The 16,769-nt window shown below is 42.2% G+C and overlaps 3 protein-coding genes across 6 annotated transcripts in view; all 3 read left to right on the forward strand.

Annotated features, from left to right (window-relative positions):
• The first annotated feature begins 2,438 nt into the window (after positions 1 to 2,438).
• On the forward strand, positions 2,439 to 6,445 carry LOC125769790 (uncharacterized). Its single transcript, XM_049438649.1, has 5 exons — positions 2,439 to 2,788; positions 2,848 to 3,709; positions 3,773 to 4,678; positions 4,758 to 5,633; positions 5,691 to 6,445. Exons 1-5 carry the CDS (start codon positions 2,542 to 2,544, stop codon positions 6,358 to 6,360), a joined length of 3,561 nt encoding a protein of 1,186 aa, XP_049294606.1. The 5' UTR covers positions 2,439 to 2,541; the 3' UTR covers positions 6,361 to 6,445.
• A 702-nt stretch (positions 6,446 to 7,147) lies between these two features.
• LOC125769791 (uncharacterized) lies at positions 7,148 to 12,769 on the forward strand. The gene is made up of 5 exons (XM_049438651.1): positions 7,148 to 7,507; positions 7,741 to 8,617; positions 8,692 to 9,567; positions 9,637 to 10,503; positions 10,581 to 12,769. Exons 1-5 carry the CDS (start codon positions 7,261 to 7,263, stop codon positions 11,257 to 11,259), a joined length of 3,546 nt encoding a protein of 1,181 aa, XP_049294608.1. The 5' UTR covers positions 7,148 to 7,260; the 3' UTR covers positions 11,260 to 12,769.
• Positions 12,770 to 15,643: 2,874 nt separating this feature from the next.
• The window catches only part of LOC125769816 (uncharacterized), a 57,432-nt gene continuing 56,306 nt past the window's right edge, over positions 15,644 to 16,769 (forward strand). The window contains exon 1 of one of the 4 annotated variants that reach the window (XM_049438697.1): positions 15,644 to 15,816. The gene's annotated coding sequence lies outside the window, so the exon portion shown is untranslated. The other 3 variants (XM_049438694.1, XM_049438695.1, XM_049438696.1) reach the window with 3 other exon arrangements.

Here is a 16,769-nt window from a genome sequence, read left to right on the forward strand (position 1 = left end):
AAAATTTGCAAAAAAAATAAAATTGATTTATTTTAATGCCAATTGGTTCAAAAAAGTTTGTTTTCACTCAAATAATGCTGTAAGTGAAAAAAAGGATGAAAAATAATAAAAAATTGAAAAAAAAACGAAAAATTAGAAAATTTCCTAAGGCTATAGGCTTTGCTTTTTTTTTAATAATTTAGCAAAATTTTATAAATTGATTTATTTTACTGCCAATTGGTTGAAATAAGTTTCTTTTCACTCAAATAATGCTTTAAAAAAATATAAAAAAATGCGATAAATTTGCCAATCTCCTAAGCAGAGGCGGATTCCGTTTCATATCCTTGCCGATCAGACTAGCTTGCTTGTTCGCTTATACAGGTTTGATAGTTAGACCGAGCGAGAAGTTTATTCATTTGGCTAGTTTGAGTATTGTACAGATATATTCCGTTTCAACTCATGTGTTTCAAACGTTTCGTTTCAACTCATTTTTGCTTCAACTCATCCGCACACTTTCGTTTCAACTCACGTGTTTACTCTTTTTGCAACTCGACTGACCACGGCTACATGCTTACACTCAGTGAGTGAGTGAGTGAAAAAAGAGTCGCTATAACTCCTCGTGGTGAGTGAACGAAAATCGATTCAATACTACGTTTCAACTCACTTTCTCACTCTTACTAACTTTGCACATCTTTAATACAAATGTGATTTACTAACAAGCTCTCAAACAATATCCAGCTCTGCACGAATTTCATAAATATGTCATCATATGCGGTTTATCCGGCACCAGGTAAAACCCGTTCGGTACAAATTTGAATTACTTAGCTACAGAGCTAATGACATTATTGATCTGCAGTCCCCGTCAACAACTTATAATATTTCCAGAGAAATCGAGATATAAAGAATCTTCACACTGTGAAGATGATTAGACCCTCTTCTACAATTGACCCAAGCTGTAAAGCACATATTTGTTATGGATGTGGTGAGGCTATGTTGCCTTATTAACGTTAATGAATCACACCACAGCACTCAATTGTGCATGATTTCGTGGATACTCTCGCGGCAGTCTCAGACATTAGAATAGTTCCAGCACAGGGTAATAAATTAAGCAAACATTAAGCGATATTCAACCATTGATTATAGATAATTCACATACTGAACGAATTTCAAATTAGAATTAAGTACAGCATAAGGTGGATAACGCTTGAAATGATCCTCCAAAATACCAAAACATAGAATTAAAAATCTGATTTCAGTGTAATATGTCAGAAATGTTGGAATACGCCTCAAAGTATGCAATCCGTCCAACAAAATACGCTTCGCTTTAGAGCCTGTACGCAACACAACACCAGAGCGTACGTAGGTTCAATTCTTGTTGGCACCCTAATTGCAAATTCAATCCCACCTGCCCATATGGTACTTCGTACCCTTCCCAAAATGTATCAAATAGCGTTATCAAACTCATACCCCTCTTTTCACGGGAACGCTACCCTTTCCCGTGTTGATAACAACCGATCCGAATGGATTGGCTAGGGGCAGGCAATAAAACTGATGACTTCGATTCATTAAACAAGCCACACGCTACAGGTTGTCGCTTGGCCAATCAAATCGAAGGGGAGGGGTGGTGATGAGCAGCAAAAGAAATAGCCCCTCATGATAAGATGTTTGATTGTTACAAACCACCGTACAACCCTCTGCATTCCCCTTTTGTCTACGTCCCTTTCGCATGTGACCACTACGAACTGCCCAATTTTGAACTGTTCGAAATTAGCCGGGCTGTTTTATCGATTCGCTGTGGTCTCGAACGTACCGATCTTAGGCGTTTTTTCGTACGGTATTCGAGACCTTCACGAGTTAAATCCCGGTTAGGTTTTTATCTTTTTGTCCTCTCACGGTCGTTTCTGCTGATCAACGGCATCTCATCTCTGTATGGTTTTTTTTTCTTTCCCTTTTTCTATTTCCAATCCCAATCTGCCGATCAGAGCCTTTGGCCGGTGATTATCGGTAGCGTTGCAACGCTAAAATGGCATCGTAAAAACGGCGCTAATGGAATTAAAAAGTGACAATTCGAAGTTGAATGTAACCTTTCGTCCAGGTATTTTGGGAAGACGGTTTTTTTGTAAATAAATTACAGAAAATAAACATATATCAAAAAGTATTTTATTTATTTATTAACAAAAAATTGAATAACTACAATATAACACACATATACTGACGAACGACAATCAAATCGGCTAACGGCACTTGTTCAATTGTTTTGTGTTCAGTGATAGAGAGTGAATAAATGCTTAAAGCATGTTTCAAAAACCTGTTCTAGGATGTACCCCAATGCAGCCTTCACACGGCACAGTGTGCCCTTCAAGCACTGCAACGTCTCGAGAATAGAATACTAACACCGATCGGATTGTATTGGTTTACTTCCATTATCAGCAACGATCGTTGCAAACGGGGGATCACTCACTAGCGCGCAACGGCACGGAGCAGACGTTTGTTCGTAATCGATCGTTCAGATTTGATCTTGAATCTGCTTAGACGAGATTAAGTTGCACTCAGCTAGACATAATGTGCGTTACGTTCGTACGATTCTTGTTACTCTTTGGTTTGCTTGGTGCAGTTTCGCAAACGAATGGTGAAGAAAGACGTTTGACTTGTGGTAGACGTAGAGTGAAATCGGTTTACCTCATCCATAATGGCATCGATGCTAAGGCAGGCCATTGGCCATGGCATGCAACCGTATCGCATCAAAAGGTCGGAAGACTTGATTATGCCTGTGGAGGAGCCGTTCTTGATGAGAATACTGTACTCACAGGTATGTACTCACAGAAATTACGCCGTTTACCTTAAAATTAACCTATTCCTTCCTTATAGCGGCTCACTGCGTACACACAGAAAGAGGGCTATTGGCAGCAAAACGAATATTGGTACACGTGGGACGCATCCAGCTAAGAGAAGAAAGCGAATTCACAAAGATTCACACTGTGCAGGAGGTAATAGTGCATCCTAGGTTTAGTAGAAGCAGCTCCATGAATGACATTGCTGTACTAAAGCTGTCCACTAACATTACGATGACGAAATACGTACAGCCCGTATGTCTGTGGACGATGGACAGCAATCAGGAGCTAATCGTAGGCAGAAACGGAACCGTCGTTGGATTCGGCTTAAACGAACGCGATGTTGTATCGAACCAGCTGAAGCAAGCACTGATCGGTGTGGTGGATCCGTTAACATGTATCGCAAGCGATCGTGCCGTGTTCGGAACGCATCTGACGTCGGATATGTACTGCGGCAAAGGACAAACCGGTGTGAGTGCCTGCAACGGCGATAGTGGTGGTGGTATGTTTTTCGAAGTCGGTGGCAAATGGTTCGTACGTGGCTTGGTGTCGTTTACACCGCTGCGTGGTAATACCGGCCTATGCGATCCGCTGAAGTACACCGTGTACACCGATGTGGCAAAGTATCTCGAGTGGATTGTACAGTACGTAGACCCGCAGGTACTGTCGTTCGAGTCAGATGTGCTGGAGGTAGACTATGAGGAAAAGTTGCGGCTGTTTAACTTCAACACCTGCGGCGTAAAATCGTCTACCTTTGTTGAGGATGGTACCAACTGGACCTTACCATGGCTTGGATTTGTTCGAGCAAGGAAGGAATTCAAATCGAGATGTGTAGTAACGCTTATCAGCGAATGGTATGCCGTTGGTCCGGCGTTTTGCTTCGAAAACGATGGTGTCGAGTAAGTACCGAAAGATCGTTAGTGTGGCGCAATAATAAGCAGAGCATCCTTTCTTTTTGTCAGGGCATTTGTTTTAGTAGGAAACGGGAAAGATAATCCATCGTCCGAATGTTTCGATCGCAATGGAACGACACGATGTACCGAGCCAACGCAAACGTTACGCATCCAGCGCGTTATCATTCATCCACAGTTTGGAACGCACAGTTCGGCGGATAATATCGCATTGATTGAGTTTCTTAACCCAGCAGACATCACGCAACCGAACGTACAGCCCATCTGTTTGCCGGTAACGTCCGAGCTGCGGCCAAACCCCAAGATCAATTTGCATGTGGCGTACATCTCAATTGCAAATGGTGCCTATAAAAATGTACCTGTCACCTTGCTCGATTCCGCCGATTGTATGAGACAGTACGCCGATCGCAACATAACGCTGCAATTGCTGGACAAACGAATTTGCGCCAAAATATCCAACGCACTAGACTTGCAGGATTGTGATCAACTGATCGCAGGATCACCGCTGCAGGAAAGAATAATGCTGCGTACTAAGGAACGATACTTTCTGCGGGGATTCGAACTGTTTGGTGCTGCCTGTTATTCACAGGCACCGCCCGTTTATAACAACATCGAACCATACGTGGACTGGATATTGTACAATATGAGATATAATGAACCGGACACTGTGGATGTAGAAGTTAAGCACTCCACCAACTCCTCTTTAACATCGCAATGGTTACAGCTACAGCAAGAACCGGGAAACGAGAAGCTACGCTTATTTAACATGAGCTCTTGTGGTGTAACTGTTAGTCGAATGGAACGCATAGGAAATATCGTAATCTTTCCCTGGCTGGCGATAATTGTCGGAGCAGAGGATCTAGAGGGTAAAAATGTTGGAGTGACCGGTATAGGGGTTCTAATCAATGAATGGTACATCCTGACAAGCGCAAGTGCTATGCTTCAAAAAAAATCCTGGTAAGTGTTGTCCAATACTTTTAAGTACTAGAACTTTTTGATTACGATCATGAGAATGAAAAAAATGTATATATTTCAGGCGTTCAGTTGCTTTCGGATTGTACAATTCGATACTTCAGGCCCAATGTGTGGGTGATGATTGTCTCGCGTATCACGAAGCATCCATCAAAAGCATTACCATTCATCCGGCCTACAGTAAAGACCCGCGCAATCATAATATTGCACTGATTGAGCTTGAACTACCGGCTAACTTTACCAAGTCTCACATTAGCCCTATATGTTTGCCATTTCTTCGCGATCTTCACAAAAGTAAGCCACTAAATTTGGTAGTGTCGTCGGACGAGGAGATAGACATAAGACACAAGCGATTAACCGAGCTGAACGCAACGGTCTGTCAACGGCAATTGGCTCAGGAGGGTTTTCTTACCTCCGCAAAAACCGTCCCCTGGTGTGCCGTGGATTCTAATCAACGGGGACAAGCACAGCTAGAGTTAAATGGTGGTGCTCCACTGCAAGCATTGCTGCAGTTCGATGAACAAACACTCTATTTTCTGCGTGGTATCAACTTGCGCAATCACCTGCCCAATGAGCTGCCATACTTACCGGAACTCTTCACGAATGTCGATCGTTTCCTCGACTGGATACTGGATAGCATGAAGGTTAAAGAACTCAACGTAACGTTTCCATACCCGACGGAGCGTGCAAAGTCTAGGCGTGTGAATGTGCTGCCAATACGGAACACATCCAAGCGAACGCAGGTTAACTTTAGCAACTGTGGAATCATCCCAACTACGCAGAACGTTACCTTCATTCCATGGATGGGGTATTTGTCTTCAAATGAAATTTTTCTTAATGCAAGCAAAGACTCCAGATGTGCGGTCACATTAATCAACGAATGGTATGCCGTCGGTCTAGCGTTCTGTTTTCCTAGTAGTAGTAGTAGCAGCAGCAAGAAGTAAGTGTCGTTTACGTTATTTTTACAACTCTTTATAATTAATTTTTCTCGTTTCAGCTATTCTGTACTATTTGGAGTTAACAGTGTTGAAACACCGATGGAATGTACTGAAACCGATGGGTCCAACTCATGCCTTTATCCTACACAACAAATTCCAGTAGACAAGATCATCATCCATCCGCATTACAATAGTTCCAGCTATTATGGCGACATAGCGTTGGTAAAGCTGGCAAGTCCCGTCGATACATCACAACCGAATGTGAAACCTATCTGTTTGCCCCTGTTGGATGAAATCCGCAGCTATAATACATCCAGTTTGGTTGCGGTTTCGGAAAATGAACCGGGTTCCCTCTATCTAATAAGTCGCATAGATGGCAGAGACATTAATTCCACCGAGTGTCAGAAACGTTGGGATGATATACTCATCCAGTACGCCATAGAAAATGGTAAAATATGTATTATGCTGGAAATAGCACCGAATAACGAATGTTACGATTTGTTGCGTGGCTCATCTTTGCACACGATTCAACGGATCAATTCGGCAGATAGACATTTTCTGCGCGGTATTCAGCAGTTTAAACCTAAAATGTGCACCCTACATATCCCGGTAGTGTATGTAGAGACGGATCTTTATCTGGACTGGATATTGGATAATATGGAAGATAGCAGCTATCCTCTCGGATTGTCATACGATTTGAGAAAACAACTGATTTTCGCCTCGAAATGATGTACGATCAGTTGTTGTACTATTACTTTTCCGGTAAGATTAAACTATTCTCTCAAATAAATATTAACAAAATGGAACTTTACATACATTATGTTGCTTTCTATCAGAATTACTGATACATATCGATCTTAGACAATGAGAAAAATAAGAAAGTTAATAATAATGGTTGAAGATCATCAACTATTACTACTCGCCTGGGCGTCCCGGTGGTATGTGTGATAATAAGCGCCGGTTCCCCACGACAGGACTGAGTATCAATTCCCATCCGGGACCATCTCCCCGTAGCAAAGCCTGATTATGAGTCTAGTAAGCTAGAAATGGCCGACATGACCTCTTAAGGTCGTAAAACTCAGAAGAAAAAAAAAGAGAGAGAGAGAGAGAGAGAGAGAGAGTATCAGGACGTAATTGATGTCCCAATTGATGACTCATTTAGACGAGATTGAAACAGCTCCTAACGCAAAGTAGATTATTTTTAATTATGTGAAATATCTTAGCAATTACCACTTAAAATTCTAACAAACAATAATATCAAACTAATCTGCTGCAAACACTTAAGCAAGTCTAATTTCATTGTCTAATCGCAAAATATCCCTGGTTCAATAAAAACCTGTTTCCGGTTTTACCACATCACTCAATTTTCCACATGCAAAAACCCGTTTCAAACCCGCTGAAGGTTCTTACAACGTAAAGCACACACACACAGACACACAGTCCGCATGGCTAACGGCAAAAACGACGTTCTTTACAGTGCGTTGATTATCTCGTTTCATCTGTAACGATCGCGGCAAGTGGGGATCACTCACTAGCGCGAAACGGCACGGAACAGACGTTTGTTCGTGATCGATCGTTTAGGTTTGATCTTGAAATTAAATTTCACACTGTAGGGTTGTAGTAGCCATCATGTTCCCTACACTTGTAAGACTCTTGCTACTTTTCGGTTTGCTTAGTGCAGTGTCACAAACGTATGGTCAAGAAAGACGTTTGACTTGTGGTAGACGTAGAGTGAAATCGGTGTACCTCATCCATAATGGCATCGATGCTAAGGCAGGCCATTGGCCATGGCATGTGGCTATATTCCATAAAAAGCAAGGCCACAATGAATATGCCTGTGGAGGTGTGATCGTCGATGAGAATACTGTACTCACAGGTATGTAAAAGTGAAATTAATATTCTCCGATTCGTGTAAATAAGCAAAACAGCTGCAATTATATAAATGAAGTGATCAGACTGGTAACCATGGTAACCGCCGTAAGTGATCTAAAACAAAACATTATAACTGGTACACTGTTGTAAGGTTCTATATTGCTGTGCAATTGCTTCACTACCAATAGTTTTAAACATTTATTCTAATGAGAATCGATGTGATTTTCTCACTTGTAGCTGCTCACTGTGTCTACACCACCAATGGGAAAATCCCGCTCAACCAGATCACGGTGAATGTCGGACAAATAGATCTGAAGGAAGAGAGCGAGTACAAACAGACACACAATTTGTCCGAAATGATAGTACATCCTAGGTACGGTTTATCGAGCATTGTCAACGACATTGCTCTACTAAAGCTGTCCACTAACATCACGATGACGAAATACGTACAGCCCGTATGTCTGTGGACGATGGACAGCAATCAGGAGCTAATCGTAGGCAGAAACGGAACCGTCGTTGGATTCGGTTTAAACGAACGCGATGTTGTATCGAACCAGCTGAAGCAAGCACTGATCGGTGTGGTGGATCCGTTAACATGTATCGCAAGCGATCGTGCTGTGTTCGGAACTCACCTGACGTCGGATATGTACTGCGGCAAAGGACAAACCGGTGTGAGTGCCTGCAACGGCGATAGTGGTGGTGGTATGTTTTTCGAAGTCGGTGGCAAATGGTTCGTACGTGGCTTGGTGTCGTTTACACCGCTGCGTGGTAATACCGGCCTATGCGATCCGCTGAAGTACACCGCTTACACCGATGTGGCAAAACATTTCGAATGGATTGTACGGTACGTGGACAATCGTGTACTATCGTTTGAGAACGACGTGCTGGATATAGATTATGATGAAAAGTTGCGGCTGTTTAATTTTGGCACATGCGGTGTCACGGCATCCTCCACGCAGCTGAACGATGGAAGTAGTTGGACATTACCGTGGGTTGGGTTTGTCATCATGTCACGCGAGTCGAACAGTGTGCAGAACACAAGGTGCGTGGTAACGCTAATAAGTGATTGGTACGCCATTGGTCCTGCACATTGTTTCGATAATGATGGTGTTGAGTAAGTAGGGAACGATTTCTTTTAATTGCTGTTTATTCAGTTTTTTTAACTTTTCTTTCTTTTTTGTGTAAAAGACGCTGGATTCTACTTGGAGGTACATCCGAATCGTCATCTTCCAGCACGCAAGTTTTACAAATCGAACGAATAATCACACATCCAAAATATAACAGCAATAGCTTTGCTGATAATATCGTACTGATTGAGTTACTAAACGCAGCCAATACGACCGTGCCGAATGTAAGACCCATCTGCATACCTGCTACACCAGAGCTCCGTACGAATAAGTTGATCAATTTGTCGGTCGCATCCTTCTCAACGCATTCCAACTCGTACGGCGGCCATCCGGTACGTCTCGCAAACACGGACCACTGTAAGGCACAGTATGCTGATTTGGGGTTTACAATAAGCTGGAACAATAAGCGATTCTGTGCCGAAATAGTACCCAAGGATGGACCAAAGTGTAACTCACTGCGAAGTGGTGCACCACTGCAAGAGTTACGAACGTTTGGTAGTGCCGAGCGCTACTTTCTGCGTGGCTTTGAAATGTTTGGTTTGGCTTGTGCGACAGAAACGCCGCCCGTGTACAACAACTTGGATGAATATCTGGACTGGTTGCTGTACAACATGCAGTACAATATGCGCGAAAATGCCGCTCCTATTATACGTTCAGCTGTTAACGCATCGACGGCTCAAACGCTGGAGACGGAATGGGTTCAGTTACAGCAACAGCCCGGGAAGGAAAATTTGCGCCTGTTCAACATGAATACCTGTGGCTTAATGGCAACACGCTACGAAAACTTGGGTAAAGTTACCATCTTACCATGGGTTGGTTTTTTCCAAGGTGCGGAAAATGTGACGGATGAAGCATCTACGACGAGAAGCTTGGCGGTGCTGATAAGCGAATGGTACGCACTGGTTCCGAGACGTAGCGTACAGGACAATATATCTTGGTGAGTTAATTGTTTGTTTTTTGTATGGTAGTTATGTCCGCTACTGATTGAATGTATTTCCCATTCCAGGCGATTGCTCATACTGGGGAAATATAATCCAGATGATCCTACCAACTGCTTAACAAGCAAATGCGAATTAACGCATCAATTTGTGGAAATCCGGAACGTTATTCTTCCACCGAGAGATTATCCCAGGCAAATGGTTGCGTTGCTAGAACTGCTAACTCCAGCGAATCTAACCATTCCGTACATCAGACCGATCTGTTTACCGTTCATGGAGCAGCTGCACCGACGGAAACCGACCGAAGTCGTAGTAGGGGCGAACCGATCGTTTAACATCGTTAGCAAAAAGCTCACGATGATCGACTATCTGAACTGCCAGCAACGGTTGCTGCTGCAAAATTACTACGTCACCTTTGACGGTGACTTTCCGTGCGCGATTGAGGCGGAAAAGTTAAGACAAATACCTTTACCGTCTGCCTTGGGTAGCCCGTACGGTACATCGGTACGGTTCGGTGGACGTACGCGCTACTTTCTTTACGGAATGGATACGAATGAAGAAACTTTTTTGTCTGAAGTTATGTACGGTCCGTACCTGTTTGGGACAATTGAGACGGCAGATCTTGATTGGGTTTTGAAAAATATGCAGTTTCACGAACACAACACATCGTTCCCTAGTGTGACGGATAACGTCGACCTTGGGAGCGTTAGTTTAGCACCGTTACAAACCGCAACGTCCAAGCGAAATTTGTTTAATTTTAACACCTGCGGTATAAACAATCTACTGAGCGTAACAGCCTATACGTATCCTAATCCGTGGATAGGGAATGTCTTTTCAAATGCACCATTTTTCAATCTAAGCCGATGCTCCGTAACGCTCATCAGCGAATGGTACGCCGTTGGACCAGCATACTGTTTTGTGGATCCTAAGCAAGAGTAAGCACGTTCGTGTGGATGTGTACTAAAAATCTTTTCCATGTAAACTAAAACTCCAATCTTCTCTTTCGTTCCAGACATGTGATACTATTCGGTGTTAGTGGTGAAAGGAACTTCAGTGAAATTGTCCATTGTGCTGAAGCTAATATGACTACCGATTGTGAGTTTCCGACACAACGAATTTTAGTACAGAACATCACCTTCCATCCAGCGTACGATCGTGCGAGCTATAGAAACGATATCGCTTTGATAAAGCTAGCCAGAGCCGTCGATACATCACAACCAAATGTAAGGCCTATCTGCCTTCCTATTTTGGACGAAATCCGCAGCTACAACAGATCCAGTCTGGCGGTGGGTTCTTCAGTGTCCAGCACTTCCAACAGTAGAATTACGGCAGTAGGAAACCGATACATCAATCCGGCTGAATGTCACAAACGCTGGAAGGGTTTGGCAGTAAGCTTTGCCGTTGGGGAATCGAACATTTGTGTGATCACCAAACTAAGAGATGATGATGACTGCATCAGTATCGCTACCGGAAGTTCGATGCATACGGTTCAAGAGCTGGATTGGCGTGAAAGACACTTTCTACGAGGTTTTGATTTGTTCCTACCAAGAGGTTGTAGTTTATACTACCCTGCTGTATACCTCAGCACAGATGATTATTTGAGTTGGATATTGGAAAACATGGATGACGATCATCAACCTCGATCGGATGCTCGATTCGATTTGCGCAAAGAGCTTGTTTTTACTGATTAATATTTTGCTGATTTTTTGCCCCATTTTAGTCATACACTATGCATATGCAACGCGCACCGTTCACTCTTGCAAGGGCAGACAAAGTAGTATGGGGAAAGCACTTCAACGTAATCTTAGTGCGCACCCTTCAGTTTCCTCCCCCCTTTTGCACACTTTCCACACCTTCTCTCGTCACTGCTTCAATCTGATGCAGTGCAAAAAAAAACCCCGTACCGCTGCTGCATTTGCACTAGATGGCATTTTAAACTGCAGTCTTATCGTGTTTGAAATGGTCTCGCCAACTACAGCGTTTGCAAAAGTGCCCATCGCTGCCAAGTCGCTGCGTTTGCGTTGCGCCTCCAAGGTTCGAATATGCATCGCGAAATTGTACCCGCGCGATAGTTTACGTGGGTGAGAAAAAAGAAGCTTCAAATCCCAAAACACCAAACCGAAGCGGCAAACTATAGCAGGCAGCATAAAAGTTTCCCGGGTGCGTAGTTTCGAGACCACTGCAAACCATTGCCGATTGGGACGCTGTATGCAAATTATTCCCCCCCAAACACGCAGCAGCAGGGGTTTTCTCTTATTTGATTGTTTTATAATTATGAATGTTATAATTATGTTACGTTTAATATAAAAAAAATAATTTCTGGTTATTAACAAAACAAAAATGCAATTTATGAAATGCATTTATAGTGCATCAAGTGCATTCATTCCCTTATCATCGTAGGGCCTCGCCGGAACCGATGAACTATCGACGCTGATAAGGCAGTTTGTGACGGGTGGCTATTTATAGAATGAATCAGGTAATCAAGTGACGCATGAATGTCTTTCTTTTCATATTACACCTGTTTCCAGCTACGTTCAAATATCGTGCCATCTGCCTCAAACCGCATGCCGTCTGCTTCAAATCCCGTGCCATCACCTTCAAAAGCGTGCCACTACGGTCAAATCGTGTGCCACTACGTTCAAAATTGACAGCTCGAGCTGAAGGCATTGCCGTACCAAAACAAAACAAACACTTTTACTAAATGATTCGCAAACATTGCATTGTTTTTAATCGGTTTTCGATAGCTAAACGAATAAACTATGGATTAATTGCATTTTGACTCTATTTTTCATCAAACGGGTAAAAAATAGGCAAATTGTTAACAAACAACAAACATGCATCCAAGCAGCTGTCAAATTCGAACGTAGTGGCACACGATTTGACCGTAGTGGCACGCTTTTGAAGGTAATGGCACGGGATTTGAAGCAAACGGCATGCGGTTTGAGGCAGATGGCACGATATTTGAACGTAGCTGGAAACAGGTGTAAGATGCACTACAGTCAGGTACGAGTTTCAGCACTACTATCATTTAGAAATTACGATATTATTATCACTTTTGAATTTCTCTCTCGCTCTCTCTCACACACACGCACTCTCTTCTTGGGATAACGATCTCTAAGATCATGTCGGCCATTTTTTTGGGCTTACAATTTTTTTGAGAAATTTTGTAAAAAAAATAAAATTGATTTATTTTAATGCCAATTGGTTCAAAAAAGTTTGTTTTCACTCAAACATTGCTTTAAATAAAAAACAAAATAAAGAATTATAAAAAAAATACAAAAGTATAAAAATTAGAAAATTTCATAAGGCTCATTTTTGCACCAAGTTTTGGCTATAACTCGGTCGGTATCCAACGGATCGCCAATCTTCAACCTGTGGTCGATAGATGGCACCAATGGCTACATTTTCTTCTTGGACGGCCATGCCCTCAGATGTCTGTGCCAGAAGTTATTCGAGAAAGCAAGTTCCTTACCCTGTTTGAGAAAATGTAAAATTTTCCTCATTTTTCTGCAATTCAGCAAAATTTTTAAATGTGATATATTTTATTGCGAATTTGTTGCAATGTGTTTCTTTTCACTCAAATAATGCTTTAAATTAAAAAAAGAATAAAAAATGAGAAAAAAATTTCAAAAAAATTTTCTACTCGAAAATTTCATAAGGCTTACCCCTTACGTTTTTTTTGGGAAATTTTGCAAAAAAAATTAAATTGATTTATTTTAATGCGAATTGCTTGAAATAGGTTTTTTTCACTTAAATATTGCTTTTAATAAAAAAAAGAATAACAAATAACAAAAAAATTTGGTTCAACTCCCTCGCATATTTTCGTTTCAACTGATGTATTTACTCTTTTTGCAACTCGACTCACCACGGCTTCATGCTTACACTTACGAGTGAGTAAAATGACCGAACCTTAACTTATACGCTTATGCCGGGGTTTTTTATGACTCCGAAATGAGGCGTTAAACGAGCTGACTCATAATAACGACTCAATCACTATGAGTTGATTCACTTAAAAGAGTTGCTCATCTCTATTTCAAACCACAAACGTGACTTTTCCACTATTCTCCAACAGGTGACGCTAGCCCGTTTTCCATGGCTACGCACCAAGAAAAAAGAGTGAACCAGAGACACCCACGTGAAAATGAGTGTAAAATATGGCCGCCTCTGATTTATCATCTTTTCTTCGGTCGCAGCAGTGAGAGAAGATTGCAAAATGTTTACACATACTACTGCAGCTAGTGTTGGGAGCAATAGAAGAAGGGAAAAATGGGAGAATATATAGTTTGATTTGGGAGACTAAAACAAACGCCATGAGTGCAGACGAAATGAGTGCCATGAGCAGAAGCTGGTTGGTGTGCGTGTGCCTATTTTTCACACTTGTTTGTAGTACGTCAAAGGACGAGCAATCATCAATGTAGCGCCTCCGAGAGCAATTAAATATTGTGTGCGCGTTGGTGTGCGTACGCACTCACTCGAAGACGCGCACACTCAACGAATGTACGTGGAAAATGTGTTACACAAAACAAAAAATAAAATCTACCTCACATTCAGCTCCAGCGCCAGCGACGAGATGAGGCGCGTGAGTTCCTTCTCGCTCATGTCGGGAACAGGACCAACGAAAGTATGCGTAACCTTCGTGCGATGCGTTCACGTACCTACACGTGCCTACATGTGCGCGTTTGTTCGTTTATAATGAGGAAAGTGCGACACGCGCAAGGGGGAAAAGCAACGGCGACAAGCGATCGGACGTCGTCGTAGGCCGGAATTTGTATCGCCGTAAAATCGATTTTCACGCAACGCTACGCGAGCCGGAGTACTAAAAATTGCCTCCACGCGAAAGCTTTTCCTGATGCCTTGTCCACCTGTCTTTACCGACGATTTCGACCTACTAGCCCTACCCACCTTGTTGGGAATGGGTGTTCGGGCCATTTACCAACACGATTAAAGCGCACACCGCGTCTGGGCGGACTGCTGCAGTGAATGCAGCACGAAGAAATGCACCTCGAGGCAAAACGAAGGTTTGTAGCGTAGCGTAATATAGTAAGGGACAGTGTTAGATGGGGAAGGAAAAAATAATTACACGCTTTTACATCTTTTTTCAGCAAGATGTTCTGCTGTTTTACTGATTTTTCTACGGTTTTTAATTAATTTTAAAATTAATTAGAGTACTGGAAAAAAGTGGAAAAAACAATAAAACCAAGAAAATGAAATTCTTGAAAAAAAATCCTATTAATCGGTTAGGAGAAAGTAGAAACAAAGTAAAACTGATGTATTTGGCAGGAAATTGTAAATAACAGCATATTTACATACTAATCCTAAAAATACAATTTGTATCGTAAGTAGGTCATACAGTTTTTTTTTGGTTCTTAAATATAATGACCATTCAAATCAACAAAAAGAGTGCAATACAGAAACAATTAAAGAACTATGTTTGCGAAAAGAAATTATTATCATTTGCCCACAAACAACAACGTTTGCATGTTTTTTTTTCTCCTCCCCGTTTCATTTTTTCTAGATTGGCCTGATTGTTTAGTGAGATTTTCTTTTTCCGCCATTTCTCTTAGTCTCATCTCACCTCGAACCGCCACACCGCACCACACACCACCATCGGTTTTATGTCGAGAGATTTTACGAGAAAATCCCTACTCGAATCCACTCATCATCATCATCATCATCATCATGAACGTCGGTCATCATTCACACACAGGGTTGCCCCCAACCCTCCCAAATAGCAATGCCGCTACGCGGCCTACGCTGATGAATTTTGCATTTTCATTCACACAACTCACACACCCACGAAGACGGCGACAACTCCGCCGAAAACCCCCGACGGTCTGAGTGACCGACCGACCACCGTGCACACGGCATGGAGACGCCCGGTAAGGGTTATGCAGTGTGAACCCAAAAAACGGAAACCCGCACTTTTCTATCCCGTTTTTGTATCTCTCACACACGCATACAAGCGTGTGTAACAGTGTTCGTATGCGATGCGTAAGGACATGCGCACGTTTGCTCCTTAATGAGTCACTCAGTGATACGGTACTCACCGTTTGCCTTCAACGGAGCGGATTCGGGATTTTTTTTCCGGTTGTCTCAGTATCGGTCACACACTCGGTGAAGTCGTTTCATAACGTTTCACATCGACGCACGGCCTGCTGTGTGCTACACTGGAGCAGGCCACACGTTACTTTCTGCTGCTTGCTGCTGCTTTAACACTGTACGGCGCTTCGTAAATGCAGTGTCGAATGGTACGTCTCCCCAACAAGTGATTAGGGTGGTGGATGTTAGAAAAGAAACCAAAAAAAACTCTTCAACCATTTCCTCCCATTCGGTGGAACATTTGTGTTCTGTGAGTTGTGTGCGAAATCGCTGATAAATTCCATTGTTGTGCACTCAAGCTATTAGAAAAGAAGCATTCAGAAGTGCTGTGTTTTAATGGAAAATGTTTTTTTTACAACAGTAATGTAACAACTCTGATTGTGCAAGTTTCTAATATCAACTCCAAAAGTGACAATCTTTCCCTCTCCATGCAAGAAACCTGACCTTTTTGGTAATGTTGTCGTGCAACTTTTTGCGTGAAAAGAAAATAGTAATTATTCGAAAAGTATATTTTCCCCTTCATCCTTAACTAGTGTGTTTAGCGGCTCTAACTATCTAAAGGTGTTATCTATTGAACCTACCAAATTGGGTATAGAATTGTTTTAGTACCCTCTTCGTTTGACACTTTTGTGTAGTACTTTTATCGATTTTTCCTCCACAATTCTGACGGCTGTCCTGTGGCTTCTTTCCAAACCAACCATGTGTGTGTGTGTGACGACATGATTTTTGTGTGTGTGAGTGTTGCTTTTTGCTTTCTAGAAATGGATGACACCGTAAGACACAGGATCTTACGCGGTAACTTCCATTAATATCCTGTCTACTTGGAAGAAAGTTAGTTTCTTTGCAAATTATTTTTTACCCTAATTTGCCAATAAAACAAGAGCAAATTCCAAACCTTTACAACAATATGTGTGTGTGTGGAAGTGGTATTTGTGTAAGAACGATATGTGTTAGTCATGTGGGTGTTGGTGTGATCCAGAACTCCGACAGGATAGCAGCAGCAGCTTCGTTTCGGGCGGCAGAAACGGGCCACAAACAAACGGGAAAAATTCAAACTCTTTAAAGAAAAGGAAGGTTTTTTTTCACCTCGTACCGTGAGCAG

Source organism: Anopheles funestus, chromosome 3RL (assembly GCF_943734845.2).
Source record: "Anopheles funestus chromosome 3RL, idAnoFuneDA-416_04, whole genome shotgun sequence".
NCBI lineage: Eukaryota > Metazoa > Arthropoda > Insecta > Diptera > Culicidae > Anopheles > Anopheles funestus.

Coding starts and splice junctions, on each gene's coding strand:
- LOC125769791 (XM_049438651.1), top strand. CDS start 7,261: ATGTTCCCTACACTTGTAAGACTCTTGCTACTTTTCGGTTTGCTTAGT. Junction 9,568..9,636: donor GTACAGGACAATATATCTTG/GTGAGTTAATTG, acceptor TTCCCATTCCAG/GCGATTGCTCATACTGGGGA. Junction 10,504..10,580: donor TTTGTGGATCCTAAGCAAGA/GTAAGCACGTTC, acceptor CTTTCGTTCCAG/ACATGTGATACTATTCGGTG.
- LOC125769790 (XM_049438649.1), top strand. CDS start 2,542: ATGTGCGTTACGTTCGTACGATTCTTGTTACTCTTTGGTTTGCTTGGT. Junction 2,789..2,847: donor TGAGAATACTGTACTCACAG/GTATGTACTCAC, acceptor CCTTCCTTATAG/CGGCTCACTGCGTACACACA. Junction 4,679..4,757: donor ATGCTTCAAAAAAAATCCTG/GTAAGTGTTGTC, acceptor TATATATTTCAG/GCGTTCAGTTGCTTTCGGAT.